At 53.1% G+C, this 17,821-nt stretch overlaps 1 protein-coding gene across 3 annotated transcripts; it reads right to left on the bottom strand.

Moving 5' to 3' along the window:
• Positions 1–851: 851 nt before the first annotated feature.
• PPP1R7 (protein phosphatase 1 regulatory subunit 7) lies at positions 852–17,458 on the bottom strand. 3 transcript variants are annotated; one of them, XM_019711701.3, is made up of 11 exons: positions 17,196–17,268; positions 14,358–14,419; positions 13,840–13,968; positions 10,730–10,785; positions 9,992–10,057; positions 9,350–9,480; positions 8,807–8,969; positions 7,037–7,153; positions 5,869–5,973; positions 4,684–4,770; positions 852–1,156 (listed from the first exon to the last, which is right to left on the bottom strand). In XM_019711701.3, the coding sequence occupies exons 2-11, from the start codon at positions 14,365–14,367 to the stop codon at positions 980–982; spliced, it is 1,041 nt and encodes a 346-aa protein (XP_019567260.1). In that variant the 5' UTR covers positions 14,368–14,419; positions 17,196–17,268; the 3' UTR covers positions 852–979. The 3 variants fall into 3 exon arrangements, with proteins under 3 accessions (XP_019567260.1, XP_019567258.1, XP_019567259.1); XM_019711699.3 differs by lacking the exons at positions 14,358–14,419; positions 17,196–17,268 and adding an exon at positions 17,325–17,458; XM_019711700.3 differs by lacking the exon at positions 14,358–14,419 and having other exon boundaries at positions 17,196–17,318.
• Between the last annotated feature and the right edge of the window lie 363 nt (positions 17,459–17,821).

Below are 17,821 nucleotides of genomic sequence, written 5' to 3'. Positions count from 1 at the left end.
CTGGCTACGTCACAGGGTCGGGAGCAGTGCTGGCCAGGGCAGGTTTCCATGATGGTGCAGGTGGGTTGCCCCTCACAAGGTGGAGACTCAGCCCTTGAAATACGCTGCGTGCCACCAAGAGACTGAACTTGTACTTTTGCTTTATTTTAAATTTGAACCGAAGCTGCACGTGTGGCAGCGAGTGGCTCCCAACCTGGACAGTGCAGAGGGACCTGTGGTGACCCCATGTGAGCCCTCATTCTGCACAGGGGAGATCTGACACCCCGAGGGAGGACAGGTCCTTGTACGTTAAATCCAGACCCCGGTCACTGTGGCGGTCAATTTGGCAAAAAACAAGCCAGCACAATGACAGGGTAAGAATGGGGGGTGGTATTAAAGGCAGTCGACAGACCAGCTCTCTGGAGTCTTGGAGGAGACTCGGTGGGTGGGCAGCGGCATAGGGGAGCGACCTCAGAGGGTGTGGGGCTCGGCCACCTGCACACGCCACTGGTCTTTGAGAGCTGAGGTCACCCAGGCTGTCATCCTTTACCCACCGTGTAGCTGGGTTTTAACATATAGTTTTTAAAAAACTGGTACCAACTGGTCCAGAGGACTGCAAAGCTCTGAGCACACAGGCCTCGAGGGCTGCTGGACGGCCCCTGAATGCCCACCCAGCAGCACATGGACGTCTGACAGCGCCCAGACCCCTGTTCCACCTCCTCAGGTGGAGGTGACCTCCCTGACAGAGAAGGAAACACCGAAATGGCAGCGAGTGGCACAAGTGCGGCGGCTGGCGACAATTAGCTAGGGCCGGTGCGTGGCGGGAGGTAAAGCGACGGTGTCTCTGTGCTGAGCGGACATCACACACTCAGTTACCACTCAGTGCCTTTTATTGCCATTGGGTTTGTGACGTGATATAGTGATGACTTCTGGAGCAGCGGGCGGACTAGAAAACCGTGGCGAGGAAGTTCTTTTGCAGAGGGGCGGTGAGGTGCGGGGGTCAGAACCGGACAAAGGTGGCATCGATCTGCCGCACGGAGGGCAGGGCCAGCATGACCTTCCGCCTGTACTGCGGGTCCCTCTGCAGGGGGTTCCGCTCCAGGTACACCGTCTCCAGACTTCTGGCTCCCTTCAGCTCGTCCAGGTCGCTCCAGTTGTCCAGGAGGTTGTCGTTCATCTGGGAGGACACAGGCGCGTGCACGCACACATGAGAAAAGCGTCCTGTAGGACAGAGCTGCCCTGCCCTTGCCCCAGTCACCCCCACAGAAGCTAGTGTCACTTGGTAGGAAGTCTCCCCAGCACCTCAGAGCCTTCTATCACCCCTGGGTACAGCCTGGCCGCCTTTCAGCAGCGTCCCCAGGGCAGTGTACTTGTTCATGCCCAGAATCTGGGCCACCTCACATGCCAGGGAAAAGGCAAATGAAAATCAGCGGAGAAAAGCCGAAGCAGCAGGACCATAGCCCCCGCAGGTCGTGCATTTGCTACAGACCAGCTCTCACCATTGTCCCTGAGGCCTGACTATGTGCCATGATAGTACCTGCAGCAGCTCAGAGGCCACTTCACCCCAAACCTGTGGCTCTCCCGTGCGTTGCCCCACCTTGTTCCACCGGGATGGCCACTGCCGGGTTCGGTAGTATACGTGCCCCACCATGACTGACTCCACACTGCCCACGTGCCGTCCCAAGATGTGAAACTTGAGCAGGATGGGCTCAGAGGTCTGAGCTGCAGGCTTAAAGCAGGCTCGATCTCACACCCTGACTGCCAAGGCTCTCTGGGAGGAGACCCGCCTTAGCCAGGAAGAGTTCTCTCCCTTTTCAAAATACCATCAGGACAAGGGCATAAGGGGCTCTGGGCTCACAGTGCCCACCACAGCGTCTGCATGTGACGCCCACTCGGTCCACACCTGTCTAGTGGCTGCTCGCGGCCCCTCTGGTGGGGACAGTGCAGGAGGGTCTGCGAGACGAGCCCCCTGGTTTCTATGAGAATATGGCAGAGGGACAAGTAAAATCAGACTATACACCTACCCCTGTGAACGCAAGATGCACTCAACTGCCTGATACAGGATGAGGGGGAGAGGGCTGCGGACGAGCACACGTGGGGAAAGTCACCACGGCTCCAGGCTGGGAAACATTTAGCAACTGGCTCCCAGAAAAACTGAACAGCCTGGATTTGTAACGTCTGCCAATTCCTGCGTGTAAATACCCCACAGGGCTGATTTTGTTATATTTTTCTGCAGCCTTTTTTTCAAACATACATACTTCAACAGAGTTGACACTGCATGCAAGTTTTTCTTGTTCTTTTAGAATATACTTTTCTAAACTCTTTAAATTATAAAACAAATACATGTTCATTATGTTAAACTTAGAAGAACCAACAAGTATAAAAAGAAAAACCAACTGCGTTTTTACAATCCAGAGAGGTAAGGGCTTCTTGTTTGTGCATGTTTCCTTCTAGACCTTTTCCTGCGTGTCTGCGCCCACGTGCACTGAGTTCATGGACAACTGGCTCGCTCCCCAATGCTCTGCACCTTCCTTTTCTCGTTAGCACTGTATCATGAGCGTTTTCTGTAATTAAATTTCCTTTACAAACATCATCTGCAGGTCTCATTTTATGATGGCATAATATTTCCTCACATGGGCATATCATAATTTAGTCATTATTCCCTAAGTTGGAGAAAAAATATACTTATAAAAAATAAAAACAAAGTTTTAGAATAAAGTCAGGTGTTTTTATAAATTTTGGGTTTATAACTTTTTCTAAACTGCCTCTAAACCTAGAAAACCAAGGAAAAGACAGATTTGTCTTTTCTAATCAAATCATTTTATTTTTACAACGAGCAGAGTTGTAGCATGAGAAAATACAACAAAGCTATTTCCACTGTAAAAAAATGAATCCTGACATTTATATGTTTTTGTACATAAACCTTTGTCTGAATTTCTCACCATTTTGTTGATTCTGAACACCCCACAGGAAACGTGTGCTAACCAGAGTCCTGCCAGTAGCCAGGGGTGCACATGGCATTGCAGACTGGTTACCATGGCGTTCTACAAAAGCCTTTGCTAATCTGAGCCCAAACACCGTATCCCATTATTTTAGTGCATTTTAGGAAATTAATGATAGGAAACGTTTTACGTGTTTACAAGCAACTGTTTCTTCTTCCCCTGTGACTTGCTTGTTTATGCTCTGCCCCAGTTTTCAAATGGCATTTGTATGGACCGTCTTTAGCATAAGGATACCAACCCTCATTGGAGATTTCCATGTAAGCGTGTTCTCCACATTATCTACAGGTGACCTCCACCTGAAGGCCCCCTCCTAGAATCCGACTCCCCCCCCGGCCTGCCACACAGGGTCAGACAGGAGAGCAGTCCACACACCATAAAGGCGGGCTCTGCCTGTTCTCACTGTCTGCCTGCTGGGCTGAGACGCAGGGCTCTATGGTCACAGGGCTAGGGGCTAGCCAACCTCCAGTGGTCACCAACCGATCTGCCTGCCTCCCTGGTAGCCAGGGTGCCCATCTGGCCCCTACCTGGTCTCAGCACCCATGTCCCATGTTCTGTCCCTTGACAGGGCATACAGAGGGACCTCACACTTCAGAAGCCCTGCTTCAGGATCAGCTGTCTCCCTACATTTTCTGCCGGGTGCCCTCTCGCTGTGGCACAGGTCCTCTTTCTCTGGTTTCTGGCGTGGCTCCCTGGACCCCCCGGAGTCAACCCCTTTTGCTCCCAGCCCAGCACACCACCAGCCACAAGGCCCACGTGGCTCGCTCGGCCGCCCAACCTGGCACACCTTCACCACCTCACATTCTGGTCTCCCAGACTTGCTCTGGCGCCACACCCAGACACCACCCAAGACCCAGTGCTATTAAGGGGCAAGGGACATTTTCACCACAGGCCACCTGTGTTCTCAGGAGACTTAGGTGATCTCGGAAGACGAGGAAGGGAAAGCGCACAGGACGTCAGCAGGGTCCACAGCATGGCCAGACGAGGGGGAACCACACTTTAGACTCGGCTCACAGCTCAGAGCAGAATGGATGCACCCAGGACAGCGCTCACTTCAGTCACAGGGCGGGACCTGAGCACTGAATCCTGCAGGGGCCGCGAGCCCAGGGAACACCCTCAGGGATCTGACACCCAGGACCTCAACTTGGCCATCATTTGCAACCCGTTTCGAGGCGTCTCGAGGCTCTGATATCATGTCTTCCGACTGGCTCCGTGACACTGCTCCCCAAACCACACCTGTAACCACGAGCCTCACAAGGCAGAGGCCAGGGGTCACTGCGGAAGGCTAGCCCGCATTCTGTCGCTCTGCCGGGACCCTGAGTCACAGGCAGCTGTAGGCTGCCCGCACACTCCCGGCTCTCACTGCAAGCGCCCTCATCACCTCATCAGATGCCGGTTTGGAGTCAGTCTGTGCGTCGGGGCCGGTGGGGCCGGTGGGGCCGAGACCCGCATTGTTAACCAGCTCCCAGTGAAGCCCACACCAGCCTGCAACAGCAGTGCGGGCCCCGGCCACTCCACACCCCTTCACCCCTCGGGCCCCCCTCATCCACACCCGTCCTCACTCCATACCCATCCACCCTCACCCCACACGGGCCCCCACTCCACTCCAGGCTCACAGGGCTGGAGCTCCTGGCACTCACTGTACTTTATTCAGGGGGACAAGTTTAGCTGAAATGTCATCCATCCCAGGGACTGCTGTACTTACCCAGAATTCCTGTAGCTCTGTTAGATGGCTGATATTTTCAATCTTTTTTATTCTATTTGACGCAATGTCCAACATCGTGAGTTTGTTCTAAAATAAGGAAATAAAAAATTGCCAGGTTATTGCAGCTCAATCGTGATTTCATGACCACGCACATAGTGCCAGGTGCTGAGCTGAGATCTGCGGACAAGCACCCTCTCTGCTCTCCCAGAACAGAAGCCAGCAAACGGGGACAATGGCACCTGCACATGCTGGCAGCCCACCTGGACGGGAACACAGCACCCTCACAGCCACCCCATCAAGCTCTTGTATGGCTGGGATTGAAACGGGTTTTGTCAGACTCCGAGCCTTGGGCTCCCAGACCTCTGTCCACAGGACCCAGTGAGATGGCGGTCCTGGGCAGAGCGCAGTAACCCTGCCGAAAAGCACAGGGAAGCCCGGGGGGAATGGCAGCTGGCGTGGTGCGTGCTGAGCACCTGAGCCAGCCTGTGCTCACACACCTGAGGCTGCCCTGTGTTCTCACCCCTGAGCCTGCCCTGTGTTCATACCTGAGGCTGCCCTGTGTTCACACCTGAGGCTGCCCTGTGTTCAATCCTGAACCTGCCCTATGTTCTCACCCAAGCCTTCCCTGTGTTGAGTGAAGGCAGGCTGAGCAGGGCAGGGAGGAGTGTGGGCAAGCCCGTCCTCACCAGGGTGGTGACAAGGGGAAGGAGGAAGGCCCTGCAGACGCTCCGGGGTGGAGGCAGCTGAGAGGAGCTGTCCTGTAGCCTCTGCTCACTGGGAAGTGGCCCGGGCTAGCCAGGAAGTGTGTGGCCAGCAGAGGGCAAGAGAGGGGCAGCTGCGGACACCTGCCAGCCACCTGTATTTAGGCAGGCACAGGAGGAGGTAGGGCTTGTTTTTTACAAATCCGTGAACGCTGCCCAGCGAGGGGACCCTCTGAATTCCTGTGCTGAGATGACACCCCGGCAGGGCGGTCAGCTCAGGGCTAGCTCGGGGACAGCTGCGCCTGACTGGCCGCAGGCACTTGTTTCGTGCATTTCCCACGTGAGGAGGGTCACTTGGTTTGCAGGATTAGAAGGTCTCTACGATGAACCTCGACGCAGCATGTCCACCTCAGAGCAGCCCTGGAGGTGGCCTGCCTCGCAGCCGCATGCCCAGGCCTCCCACACGGACACGGGGATGCCTTACGTTGTTCTCCAGGCCCTCAATGGCCTCGATGCCGTTGTGGCTGAGGTACAACTCCCGCAGGTTCACCAGGCTCTGCAGCCCCTCGATCTTGGTCAGCCGGTTGCTCTGCAGGAGGGAGAGCGACAGCTCAGACTTGGTAGAGGGCAGGACACCACACAGCTGCTAGGATACGAGGTTTCTTAGCTGGACCATCCTGCTAACACTCATTCCACTTAAAACGCACCGAAATGGGACTTACGTACGGAGAAAAAGATCCAAATCTTTGCTAAGATTCATGCAGGAGGCTTTATGCACAGAACACACTTGCTTCAGGTGTACTTGGGTAAAGTCTACCTCAATTAACAGTAATTCAAAAACGTCAAAATTGCTGGATACTTTAAAATAAGTTAATTCTCATTTCTTTTAGTACCCTGTTTCCCCGAAAATAAGACCTAGCCGGACAATCAGGGGACAATCAGCTCTAATGCGTCTTTTGAAGCAAAAATTAATATAAGACCCGGTCTTATTTTACTACATAACACTTATTATATTTATATAATATAAAATAAGACCGGGTCTTATATTAATTTTTGCTCCAAAAGACGCATTAGAGCTCATTGTCCGTCTAGGTCTTATTTTCGGGGAAGCACGGTATATATTGAGTTAATTTGAGTTAATTTGTAACTCAAATTAAAAGTACGACGTCCTGCCAAGCCCTGTCCCCAGAATACCCCAACACATGCCGTCTCATGAGTCCAATTCTCTCATTTGGCTTCCTACAGAAGAGGTCACGTGAGCCAGGAAATTCAAGTTCCGACTGATTTGTAAACACGGGCTTGGCGTTCGGCACGGATGTGGAAGGAATCGTGCCTACCAGTGAGCCAACGCCGTAGGAGCACTTGGAATAAGCTCAACCTTCTAAAGAAGCCCCTTTGCCTAAAAACCACCAGGGACTTTCATTAGGAAAAGGAACGCGACCCATAAAGAAGCCTTAGTCCAATGTGTGTACACACATGTACGACACCGGTACGTGTGAAATCTCACGTTTTGGTTGCTCGTGATCATGGAAACAGTGGGAGACAGAAACTGGTGGTTTAGCAGCCCTGGGGGGGTGTAGTGGGGGGGCAGGCAGGCCCTGTGGGGGGAGCAAGCCCTGTGTGTGGGGGGGAGGCACACAGGTGGAGCGTACCTGAATACTGAGGACTGTCAGGTTGGAAAGGGCGTCCAGGTTCTGAAGTTTAGTGATCTTGTTTTTCCCCAAAAACAAACTCTCCAGACTGGATAATGCATCGATATTTTCAATCGCCTGTGACAAGGACAGAGAGCAGTTAGCACTGTGTGGCCGACCAGCTCCCCCAGGGAACGGGCAGGTGCCCGGCCAGGAGACAACGCTCTCTGGATGTCAGCCTTGGGATGTCAGGCAAGTTACTTTTCCACTCTGGAAATTTCCAACCGTACTTGAAAGTACACTATGAAAAAAACAGAGCAAAGGTAGAGGGTCCAAGGCCTCTTCTCCTGGGCTTACTCCCAACCTGTGGAATTCTGGGGACAGTCTGGAAACCTCTGGACCAGATTTCTCACATCCCGCCCCCTTCTAAGCTGACACAGTATTATGTTCAAGTGCATTCCCGAGAGCCTGGTTTCAAAGCAGCAGCGAGATGCCTGCCTGCCTGCCTAGGACCCGTGACTGCCTGGCTTCCTCAGCTTCCGGACCCTCCTTCCTGGCTCAGCCTTGCCTTGCCGTGGCTTGAGCTCCTCTGCTGTGTCTGCGCACAGCAGGTGGCTGAATGAAGGTTTATGGACTAGGTCTCAGCTTCCCTCCGCTGGGCTCACTGCTCTCTCAGCACAAGCTAACTGTTCACTTTTCAGCAGACACTAAACAAGCAGAGTAGTCCACGCTCACACAGCAGGACTTGGCTGGGGGGGGGCTCTCTAAGTATGGAGGTTCAGGGGAGGGCTTCCTTAACTGCCACTGCCTGATGAGCCACTTTCTCCCGGAGCATTCCAGAGAGAGATACCTGATAAAATGCTGACATCTGGCGCTCTCTAGTTTTGAATGTGCTGCCTTGCCACCTGCGGCCACATTACTGCTAACAACTGTCCGAAGAGGCCCTCGTCAGAACCACCCTCGTCGGTCTGTATCCTGCCAGCTCTGAGGGGTCAAGCCCGACCGACTATACCATGCTATAAACTTCCCCAAGCCAAACAGAGGGGTCCTTCCAACATGGAGGGCGGGGGGAGGGGCCCTTCTGTCATGGACGGAGGGGGAATAAGTGCTTAGCCAGTCCCCAAGGCCATGGGAGTGCAGGCCTGGTGCCCCGGCCCCACTGGGATGTCGCTGGGCCAACGCTGCTGGCCGCTGGCGAGCACGCGTCCTGCTGAGCCTCCCTCTTCTACACTGGCAGCTCCACCCTGCCCGCTCGTAGAGCTCGTCCCAGTGGCAGCAGACCACGTTCCCCAAGTCTTTTATTTCCATGCTGCCGAGTGCTCTCGGTAAATGGCAGGATCTAATGCTGCCCCCCCAAGCTTCCTGCAGCTTCTGGTGTGGAGGTCAGGCCGCAGGCAGCCACCCTCTGCTCGGGACGTGCTCGCCTCTGACAGGCTTGCCCGAAACAACAGTCAGCACATTCCAAAGCCACGTTTGGGCTGATCAGTCACCTCGGGCGAACGTCCTGGGATGGTTACTATGAGTTTAGGTCCCGACTCAATGGTGAGCAAGTGACGCCTACGTGCACAGGCCAGGCCGCCCCACTTGGGCGCCCATTCTTGTTAATACTGACCTCCGGCTAGCATTTTTCTTAAAAAATACTAACTTCCCTGTTCCTGAAGAAAAGTCAACCACATGAAAAACAAAGCCCACTGCCCCGCTCCCCACCTGCCCCACCTGCCCCACCGCCTGCCCCGCCATCCGGCCGCACTGCCGCCCTGCAGGGGCCACGCCGCTCGCACCCACACCTACCCGGATGCGGTTGGACCCCAGCTCCAGCAACTGCAGCTGATGTAAGTTGCTTACATTCTCGATTTTACTGATTTTATTGTTGACCAAGAAGAGTTTTTTTAGTTGTGTCAACTTGTCAATCCCTTCAATGTTTCTCAGTAGATTAAAAGAAATGTCTAGAATCCTGGAACAAGCAAAACATTTATTTTTAATGAGCACAGGCCGCACAGAGCTCAGGATGTAACTACCTTAGAGGCGACAGGAACGTGTGGCTGCCCAGGGAGCCCCAGGGAGAGCGGGCACAGCCTACATGGCCCCCGACATCTGGCTCACAGCACTGCACGCATGGCGGACACCGTGTCATCCCTGACTGGACCAGCCAGAGGCCTCCAAGCAAAGGTTTAATCTGCAGGTTGAGATTGTAGGCAAGCCGAGGCCCCCTCTGGAGCCAGGTGCCCCCAGGACCCTGAGGCAGAGGTGGCCTCTCAAGGCCGAGCCGGGCCACGGGTTGGTTCTGGGGACACTGGGCAGGCCAGCCGTCATGTCCCGGGTCTCAGCACTCACTCCAGCTCTGTCAGTGCATCCAGATTCTCAATCTTCTTGATCTGGTTGTCATAGAGATCCAGCTCTCGGAGGCTGTGCAACTCTTCCAGGTTCTCAATACATTTAATCAGATTCTGACGGAGGCACAGAGTCTGCAGATGGAAAGAGGACAGTGACTGGGGAGGACCCGGGAAAGCCTTTGGGGAAGACGTGCTTGTCATCCTGCTGTCGTTTTCTAGAGAGGGGCTGACCTTGGCGAGGATGGCAGACACCCACAGGGAGGCTGGCAGCAGGCTGTGCGCTGAGCACACCTGCTCGAGAGGGAGGCCTTGCTCAGGTTTGGGGTATGTGCTGTCTCACGGCACAGCGAGCCCTTAGCGGCTCGATCGTGAAGAACAAATTGAGCTCAGTGAGTTAAGGACTGCCCAGGCTGGGCAGCGGGCACAGCGAGCTGCGGCGGGTCTGAGCCGCGCCTCCACCTGGACTGCTCTATCAACCTGCCAATCAAAGATGCTCGAGGCAGTTCCAGAGGACGGCGGCCACATCTGTAGGACTGTCCCTGACAGAAGGACTCTCGGGTGTGCATTTACCTACATCCTGTGCACGGGACGGACTCTGGGTGTTACAATGTCACCGCATGTGAAGGGACAGAGCTCCTCTCACCTTCACTTTCTTCAGAACCTCAAAGCCTTCAATTTTCCCAATGCGGTAGTGATTCAGATCCACGTCCTGAAACACGAAACCTAGCTCAGTGGCAGCAGGGCCTGGAGACCTGGGTGCCAGTGAGGGCGCTAAAGGCGGCCTGCCGGGGCGGAGACGGGGTGGAGGGGAAGGAATTGGTGAGCTGCAGCAGACAGGTGACAGTGACATGGACGTGAGCTTCAAGATGCTAGTTGGTTTAGTTACGATTTATCATAGTTTTACCTAAACAGACCCTCCAAACGAGCGGCATGTAAAGCCTTGCTCTCACCCCTGGTTCCCTGGAGCACAAAACATCAGCTCCGAGGAGATGCACCTGACCAGGTCACTGTGGGTGGCCCCAGGGTTGGTCATTATGCAACAGGGGCATCTGCCCTTCCCGGCAGGCTTTCGCATGCTCTGAATTGTGAATAAATTTATGGTGCTTTTCAGATGGGGCTGTTAGGACCCCGCCATTTACAACATAGTCACCTGACTCAGAGTTTATGAGTCAAAGGTGTTTCATTTGCCACCATGGCCAAACAGAAATGGGATTTGTCACCAGTATTAAAAACAGTTAAGAACATAAGGAATTGGACCCAACCAAGGGACGTTTAGACAACCTCTTCTAGATCACTTACTAATCTGGCACCGTCATAAAAGATAACGTGACAGAGTGGCCCGCCACTATACCCCGAGGCTGAGCCGGGCAGGTGGCATTACCTCTGCATCTCTGTCCAGGTTAATAGTTTCCATGTCTACAGGCAGCTCTTGTCCTTCTGAAAACATGAGAGATAGAGAGAGAGAAAGAGAGAGACAAACCATTCAGAGCCCCCCGTTTCCAGGAGGCAGCAGCCCTGGCACAGGTGAGAGCTGGCACTCAGGTTGCCCTACTCAGAGAGCTGACTCAAACATAGAGGGGAAACCACCAGGTCACATGGGGGACCTAAATGACATGGGAGGGCTGAACACCCTGTCCAACAATGCTCATCTTTCAGGCATTCTGAGTTTCCTGAATTCAGCTACCAGCAAAGGTCTCCACAAACTTCCATCCCAGAGCTGTGTAACTGGCAGCAGCCCGCCCTCGCAGTTTGTGGCAATAAATCAGGAAATTTGACTATAGATCACACTGGGCCTATCAGATGCCGCTCTAGGGTGTGCCTTTTATTGCTTCGGAAAGTGGCCCAGCAGAGGATCAGGGCCCTGCTGAATAATTTAAATACGCTTCTCGATTGGGAGGCTGGGGAGCTAATCCCAGAGAGGGCCCTCTGGCCTGGGAGCTGGCCTCCCTCCCGGTACATCGAGTGCCCGAGGGGAGCCGCGCGCCGACTCTTACTGTGGACTGAACAGCCTCCAATCAGCAGCGCACACCCTTGATCGTTTCATCTAAACTATAGAAGTGTTTGTGCCTAAAAGGATTAAATTCTTTAAGAGTAACGGTGACTCCTTGATTTCACCACCTGCCTATGATTTCTTCTGTCTGCTTGAATTAGTATCCCAATCAGGCCGTGTATTTGATGGCTGGATGGCATTTCTCTAAAGGCCCTTTTTGCTCTTCCAAGTTTTGAAGAAGCCAGGCCACCTGTCTTGTAGCGCTTCTCCCAGCTGGAGCGTGGGGCTGCTTTCTCTCCTATTTCATTAAAGTGGTTGTTACCATCTTGCCTGGCTCCTACTGCTGCCTCTTCCCTACGGCAAAACTGCGTGTGCGTCTGCGGTGCAGCGGGCTTGTACCCGACCTCCCGAGGACTAGTGGCTTGTGTGCTGGTCAGTCTGACCCCTGGACTGGAGGCCTTGGAGGGGCGCACTCGACACAGGACCAGCTTAATAAGGAAGTAGTGGCCCCACACTAGCTGAATTCACTCTATTGTGTTTTCACTATATGATAAAAAAAAGTCATTTACTTACTATATTTTATCCATAACTTTATAGGCTATCAACCAACCTAAGAATTAACTTAAAGAAGCTGGGCAAAGCCCTCCCCCAAAGACAGCATACATTCAACATCATGAACTCAGGCAGTTGCAATGAAAGAGGCACTACGATGAGGCAGGGCGCCCAGGTCACTGAGCGTCCAAACTGACACACTTTAGGAGTAAAAGGACGCACTCCAGACAATCATGCTGGGCCAGCAGGTGGAAATAGGCTGTCTCGGGCTCCTCAGGACACGTGGTCACAGGGCTTGAAGGGGTTCTGTCTGTAACACACCCAGCACAGGACAGGGCCCCCCACCCCCACCTGGAAAAGTCAGCTTAATTTTGAAACAAAGTTACCAACCTAGAACACTTTCCTGAATGCTTTATGTATTGATCATATTTTTTTGATTTTAGGGAAAATAAGTGAAAGGTAACAGCTGACATGTTTGAATTTGTTTTATTTAAGGCTTAAATTAAATAAATACACGTAGGAGCAAATCCCGATTTTTTAAAGGACTTTCAAGAATGCATATTCCCAGGCAAGTCCTAATTAGCTAGGAGTCTGGAGTTAGACAAGCCGGGTTCAAGTGTGGCGGATCGCTTTTGCAGCCGTGCGCCCTTGGGTGAGGCACAGCCAGCCTGTGCTCACGAGCCAGGTGGGGAAAGCCCACCACAAGGCTCCGGCAACTCTCCAGTCCCTCCACAAGTACCAGATGTTCAGAGGTGAGGAAAGGTGACGCTCCCACCCGCGTGGCTCTCTGGGACTAAGTTAGACAGTAATGAAAGCTTTCATCTATCACTCCCATGTACTTATCCCGCCCACGTCACTTCCAGAATATCGACTCTCAAGTTCCAAAATGTGATGGGTACTTTTGTGGTAATCTCCTTTGCCTTAAAATTAGGTTTCCATAGTTACCAATCATCTTCACTGGCACAGAGAGCACAGTGTTATTTTAAAAATTAGTTTTGTTTTTTTCATAAATTTGTTAAAAATGGTAATGTATGATTACTACCTTAAAAATCCATATTATATATAAATCTAGAAAATGCAGAAGGTATAGACCCTTACCAACTTGCTGTTCAGACATCCTCAACAACAGTTTGATGTGTTTTTCTCTTAAGTAGGTAAAACCACATATTATTAATATGTTTTAAATAAAAACAAGATTTTAACACACATACTGTTTGGAAATTTGCTTTTTTTCACCTCATAATATACTTGGACATCTTCCTGTCTGTTCACATGGTTTCTACTCACTGTTTTCAATATAAATTGATTTTGTAAACAAACAGGCTTAGATCATGGTTGGAGTGTGTGAAAAACTACCAATTCGGGCTGACGACTTACTTTTCTCTAAATTCCTTTTGTTGTTGTTCACTAAAGGAGGCCATTGGGATATTTTCTACATAAAATGATTTTCCTAACATGCAGCAATTAAGAAGTCCTTTCTAGGTCTGTAAAATGGTGAAGGAGGGCTCAGAACTGACTTCTCTAAGACACTGAAAGTGCTATTATGAAAGAAGGCTGTCACCATGGCAGGAAATTAAAGCAGAGTGGTCAGCCATAATGTTTATTTCAAATCTCACTTTCTGAGCACGTGGTTAATAAATCAATTTCTGGGGTCTGTCACAGATGACGCACTAGTACCAATGTTATCAGTAGTAGTATTTGGCTTCAGTGGAATTAGAAAAAAACCACATCCTGCCTGCAAGAGCCATTATGCCTGCTGGCCAATGGCGCGCCCAAGTTACAGGTCCACCATTCCCAGCCTGCCGAGGGCCTCGGTGCTGTGGCAGCAGACAACGCCCGGAGCCCAGGGAGCTCCCCAGGCACAACAGAGGCTGCCACCTGGCAATCCGCACGACATTGCCCTCACCCACCCCCTCGGTGAGCTCAAGGCTCAGGACTTGCGCCGGTACCTTGTGGGTCCTCCTCCCCCCGCTCCGCTCCATCCTTCAGGCTGTGCTCGCTGAGGTCGGCCACGACGCCGCTGCTCTGCTTCCTCCCCTCTTCATCGCCCGATTCTTCAGACTCGACCCGCCTGTCAACTGAACCCACACAGATCAGTAAGAATTCCCATCCACTTCACGTGACTCTTTGAAGAACTTGTAACAGACTGACATCCAGTTGTGAGTCACAAAGACTTCACTCAAAAACGTGTTGAGTTCAGCTCAATGAGCATCTGTGTGTCCTCCAGGTCCCAGGCACTGCCTGAGGTGTAGCGGTGGCAGAACTGGGGGCAGGGCAGGATGGGGGGCAGACGGGGAGGCACACAGCATGGGTGGAGCACCGTACTATTCCTGCCCTCAAGGCCTCCTGAAGAGTTGCTAGGTGTCCTGAAAACCCTGGGACGGTCTCATTAAACATACTAATGCCGACACGTAGCGAAGCCTGCATATTGCGAAGAGGGGACCTTTGGGACCCTCCTGCCACATACCTTCATCCATGCTCCACTATCCATTTGGCCAAGAAAACCAGCCCAGTTCACAGGCCCACGTTCTGAAAGAAATTAAGACTAACTCAAATCAGACTGTGGGTGGGGGGAGCTCTAACGAGACAGGAGAAGACAGCCAATAGTGCTAAATGCCCCACGAGAAGGTCACAATGCTAACTAACATCAGGGCATAGTGATGCCAGCTCAAAGCTCTGAAAGGCTGGTAAATAATGTGTTTTGAATAAACACCACAATGATTACATGGGGCAGACTGATAAAAACTCATTGGCAAAATTGTCGGATAAGTTTCCTTTCTCCTAACTTTTTCATGACCTCTTTTGGAAGTCTGTCTGGAAGCCCCCAGGCACTAACAGCTTCCAAGTTTCCTGACTACAGCTTACCTCACAGGGGCGTGCTCTTTGAGAGGGAGACGGGCTAGTTCCAATTTGTATCTCCCGCTGGGCCAAGTGAGGAAGCACCCAGGAAAGGACTGCTGGATGAAACACGTCCTTATGGAACCCACCTCCAAAACCTCCAAATCCATTCCTTCTTCCCTGCCCCCAGCAACTGCCTCGCCTCAGCCACTCCTCACCTGTGGCCTGGGCTCCTGCTGGGTCTCCTAACTGGTCTCTCTGTGGCTTGTCTGGCCCTGACTAATCTATTCTCCATTGCCCAAGTCTGATCTGATTCTAAAACCCAAATCTGATCTGTGACTCCAAAAATTTCTGGAATGCCAATGGCTCTTCCTGACTTTGCATCTTGCCCCTAGAGACACAGCTTTGGCAGTTACTTCCTTTTCCAAGCCTCAGTCTCCAAATCTGCAGAAGGGAGCTGGTATAGTAACTATATCTCAGAGCTGCTGTCAGGATTAAATTAGATAAGGCACAAAAGCAGTTAGCTTTTAATAAATAAAAGCAGTACACAGTTAATTAATTAGTTACAGGTACCCCTGCTTTTCAAAAGTTCACTTTATACCACTTCATTTTTAAGAAAGACTTACATTCATACCTGTTATCACTAATGAAAGAAATCTGAAGAGGATTTGTTTTTACAAAAAAATGTGAAAAGTGAAAATAGCACTGTTTTGTTTTGCAGTGAGCCCTAAAAGAGGCAGCACACACCCCCGTGAGTGGCACCACTAAGCCTACACCCAGGGCACCTACACCCAGCGTCTCAGCAGCGAGCTGACATAGTGTTGAACTGTATCTGTGAGCATCTATGTTTTATCTCAATTTTGTGCATCTGCAGTAACTTATGTCCTAAGGTAACTGCTTCTTTGCTTTATGCCGTTTTGGGTTTGAAAGGTCTCATAGGAACGCTGTACTTTGAGATACTGGTAGCGGCAGAAACCTGCCTGCACTGCCACACCGTGCACTCTGTGGGCAAGGCTAAGAGCAAGTTCTACTGGGTCAAGGGTGTGGCTCGGCCCAGGGCGGAAGGGGCTTAGCTAAGGAAGAGCAGCCAACATGAAACCTGGGACTCTATCCTGAGGGTTGCAGAGTCTGGGGCAAGTGACAGAGGACCACCATGTGAGGCCCTGGGGTCAACGGGCTGGCTCAAATATTGGCAGTGGGAATGAAAGACGTTTGAAAATCTGGAGATTTTAAGGAAGTGGAGGCGTCAGAGCTTCCTGACCAATGGATGAGTGGATCCAGAGACAGAAATGCCTGGGGTTTTTGTTTGTCATTTACTAAGGCATGGAAGTGGCTGGGGGGTGAGGAAGAGAAAAAGGGGATAGGAAGAGGCACTTCCTTGCTTAAAAAGACCCAAGGGTTTCAAAGTCCAGGATTTTTCAAATGCTTCCTCCCCACCCCCCACCTTCTCTTGCCAGCTTCACTGGCACTCTCCACCATCCAAAATGACTGTCATCCTTGGTCAAGCTCTCCTCCAAACAGGTCTGGATCTTTCACAGCCCTTTGCCTGTGACCGTGTGGCTTTCTTCCCCTGAAATGACCTTTGATCTTTCCCCCACCCCCAGCCTGACTGAACACTTAAGGTTCACCTTGGAGCTTTGGTTGTGCAGCCTTCACTGCTAAGTACGCCAGCTCTTCCTTTACACCTCCAGCCCTTTCTGCTTCCTTCTTACCCAGCATTTACACACGAGTGGCTGGCTGCTCTCCTGGAGCTCTGTGTCCCCCATGAAACCAGCGGAGCCAAGAGCACATCAGTATTGCGATGGAACTGACTCTCCAATTGAGTGTGTGTGTGTATATAGTTGTATGCACATATATGCATACAATTTTTTTCAACAAAGTGAAAGAGTTGAATTTAGTCGTCTCCTAACTGTGATAACTTTGCAAACAGGCACCTGCTGTTCTATAGCAGTCTCTCCGCTCCCTGTCACCCCCTTCTCCACACGCATTCGCTTTCGAGAGGACCCTTCTCCGCTGCCGCCACGCTCACTAACGAGCCAGCCCGGGCAGGTCCCACCGCGCCCTGCGCCGTAGTTTCCTTGTTAGTTGCACGGGGACCCCGAGGGTCAGGCTCAGAGGTTCAGTGCGAGGATCCAACCAGAGGGTGAACGCCCGCGCTGCGGGACTACGGCGCCGTCAGTCCCCAGCCACCCGCCCGCCCGGCTCACGCCGCCGCTCTCCCCTCGGCCCTGGGTCGGGCGCCCCCCGGGCCGCCCGCGCCTTCCCGGCCGCTGCCGCCTTGGCTCGGGGCCCCCGGGCCGATCCCACCCCCGCCCCTCCGAACCGGCTGGCAGCTGTCAGGGGCCGCACGGCAGGGCCCGGGCCGTGGTGGGAGGCGGGCAGCCCCGTTTCTCTCGGGCAAGGTCGGTGCGGGCCGCCACCCCCAGCCTGCTGGGCCTTTCGGCCACCGCCCCGTGGGGCCGCTCACCCTCCATCATCTCCTGCGACTGTTGCTGACCGGCACCGCGCTCAGCCGCCATGTTGGCTGCTCTTCCCCTTTCCGGAATCTGTCGCCTCAGGCCCTTCAGCCAATCAGGGCTCCCAACCCAGAACTTACCCAGCCAATGGAATCCCAGCGGAGGGGACTGAAGCCCCGACGCGCCTGCGCGGCCGCAGAGCCTCATGGTTAGTTGTAGTCCACCCGCGAGGTCGCGCGCGCCGTCAGTCTCCGCGCCGCCCGCCTCACCTCCCCCAGGCAGGTAATTTGAGAGCGCTCCGGAGGCGTCTGGAGGCGAGGAGCGGGAAAGAGGCCTGGGGCAGCTGGGGCTGCGCGCGCGGAGCAGTGGCTGCAGGCGAGCGGAGAGAAGAATCTGGGAGATGCTCTGGGCTCGTAGCGAGTCTCTGCGTGGGGCTGCAAAGTGCGGGCCTCAGCAGAGGCGTCTGTACAATGGGCCGACTTTGTCTCGGCGTCGCCGCGCGGACTTAGTCCGAGTCAAGGGGCCGCCTCCAGTTAACGCTCAGCGCAGGACGGGCTCGGCGCTAGTGCCGGGGCCGGGGAGGAATTCCGCCCGCAGGTGCCGGGAGGGCCGGTCGGGGCCCGGGACGCCGACCCAC

Source organism: Rhinolophus sinicus, chromosome 17, assembly GCF_057876585.1.
Source record: "Rhinolophus sinicus isolate RSI-liver-muscle chromosome 17, RSI-T2T, whole genome shotgun sequence".
In the NCBI taxonomy this organism is placed as follows: Eukaryota; Metazoa; Chordata; class Mammalia; order Chiroptera; family Rhinolophidae; genus Rhinolophus; species Rhinolophus sinicus.
This window is presented reverse-complemented; position numbering and strand designations above follow the sequence as displayed.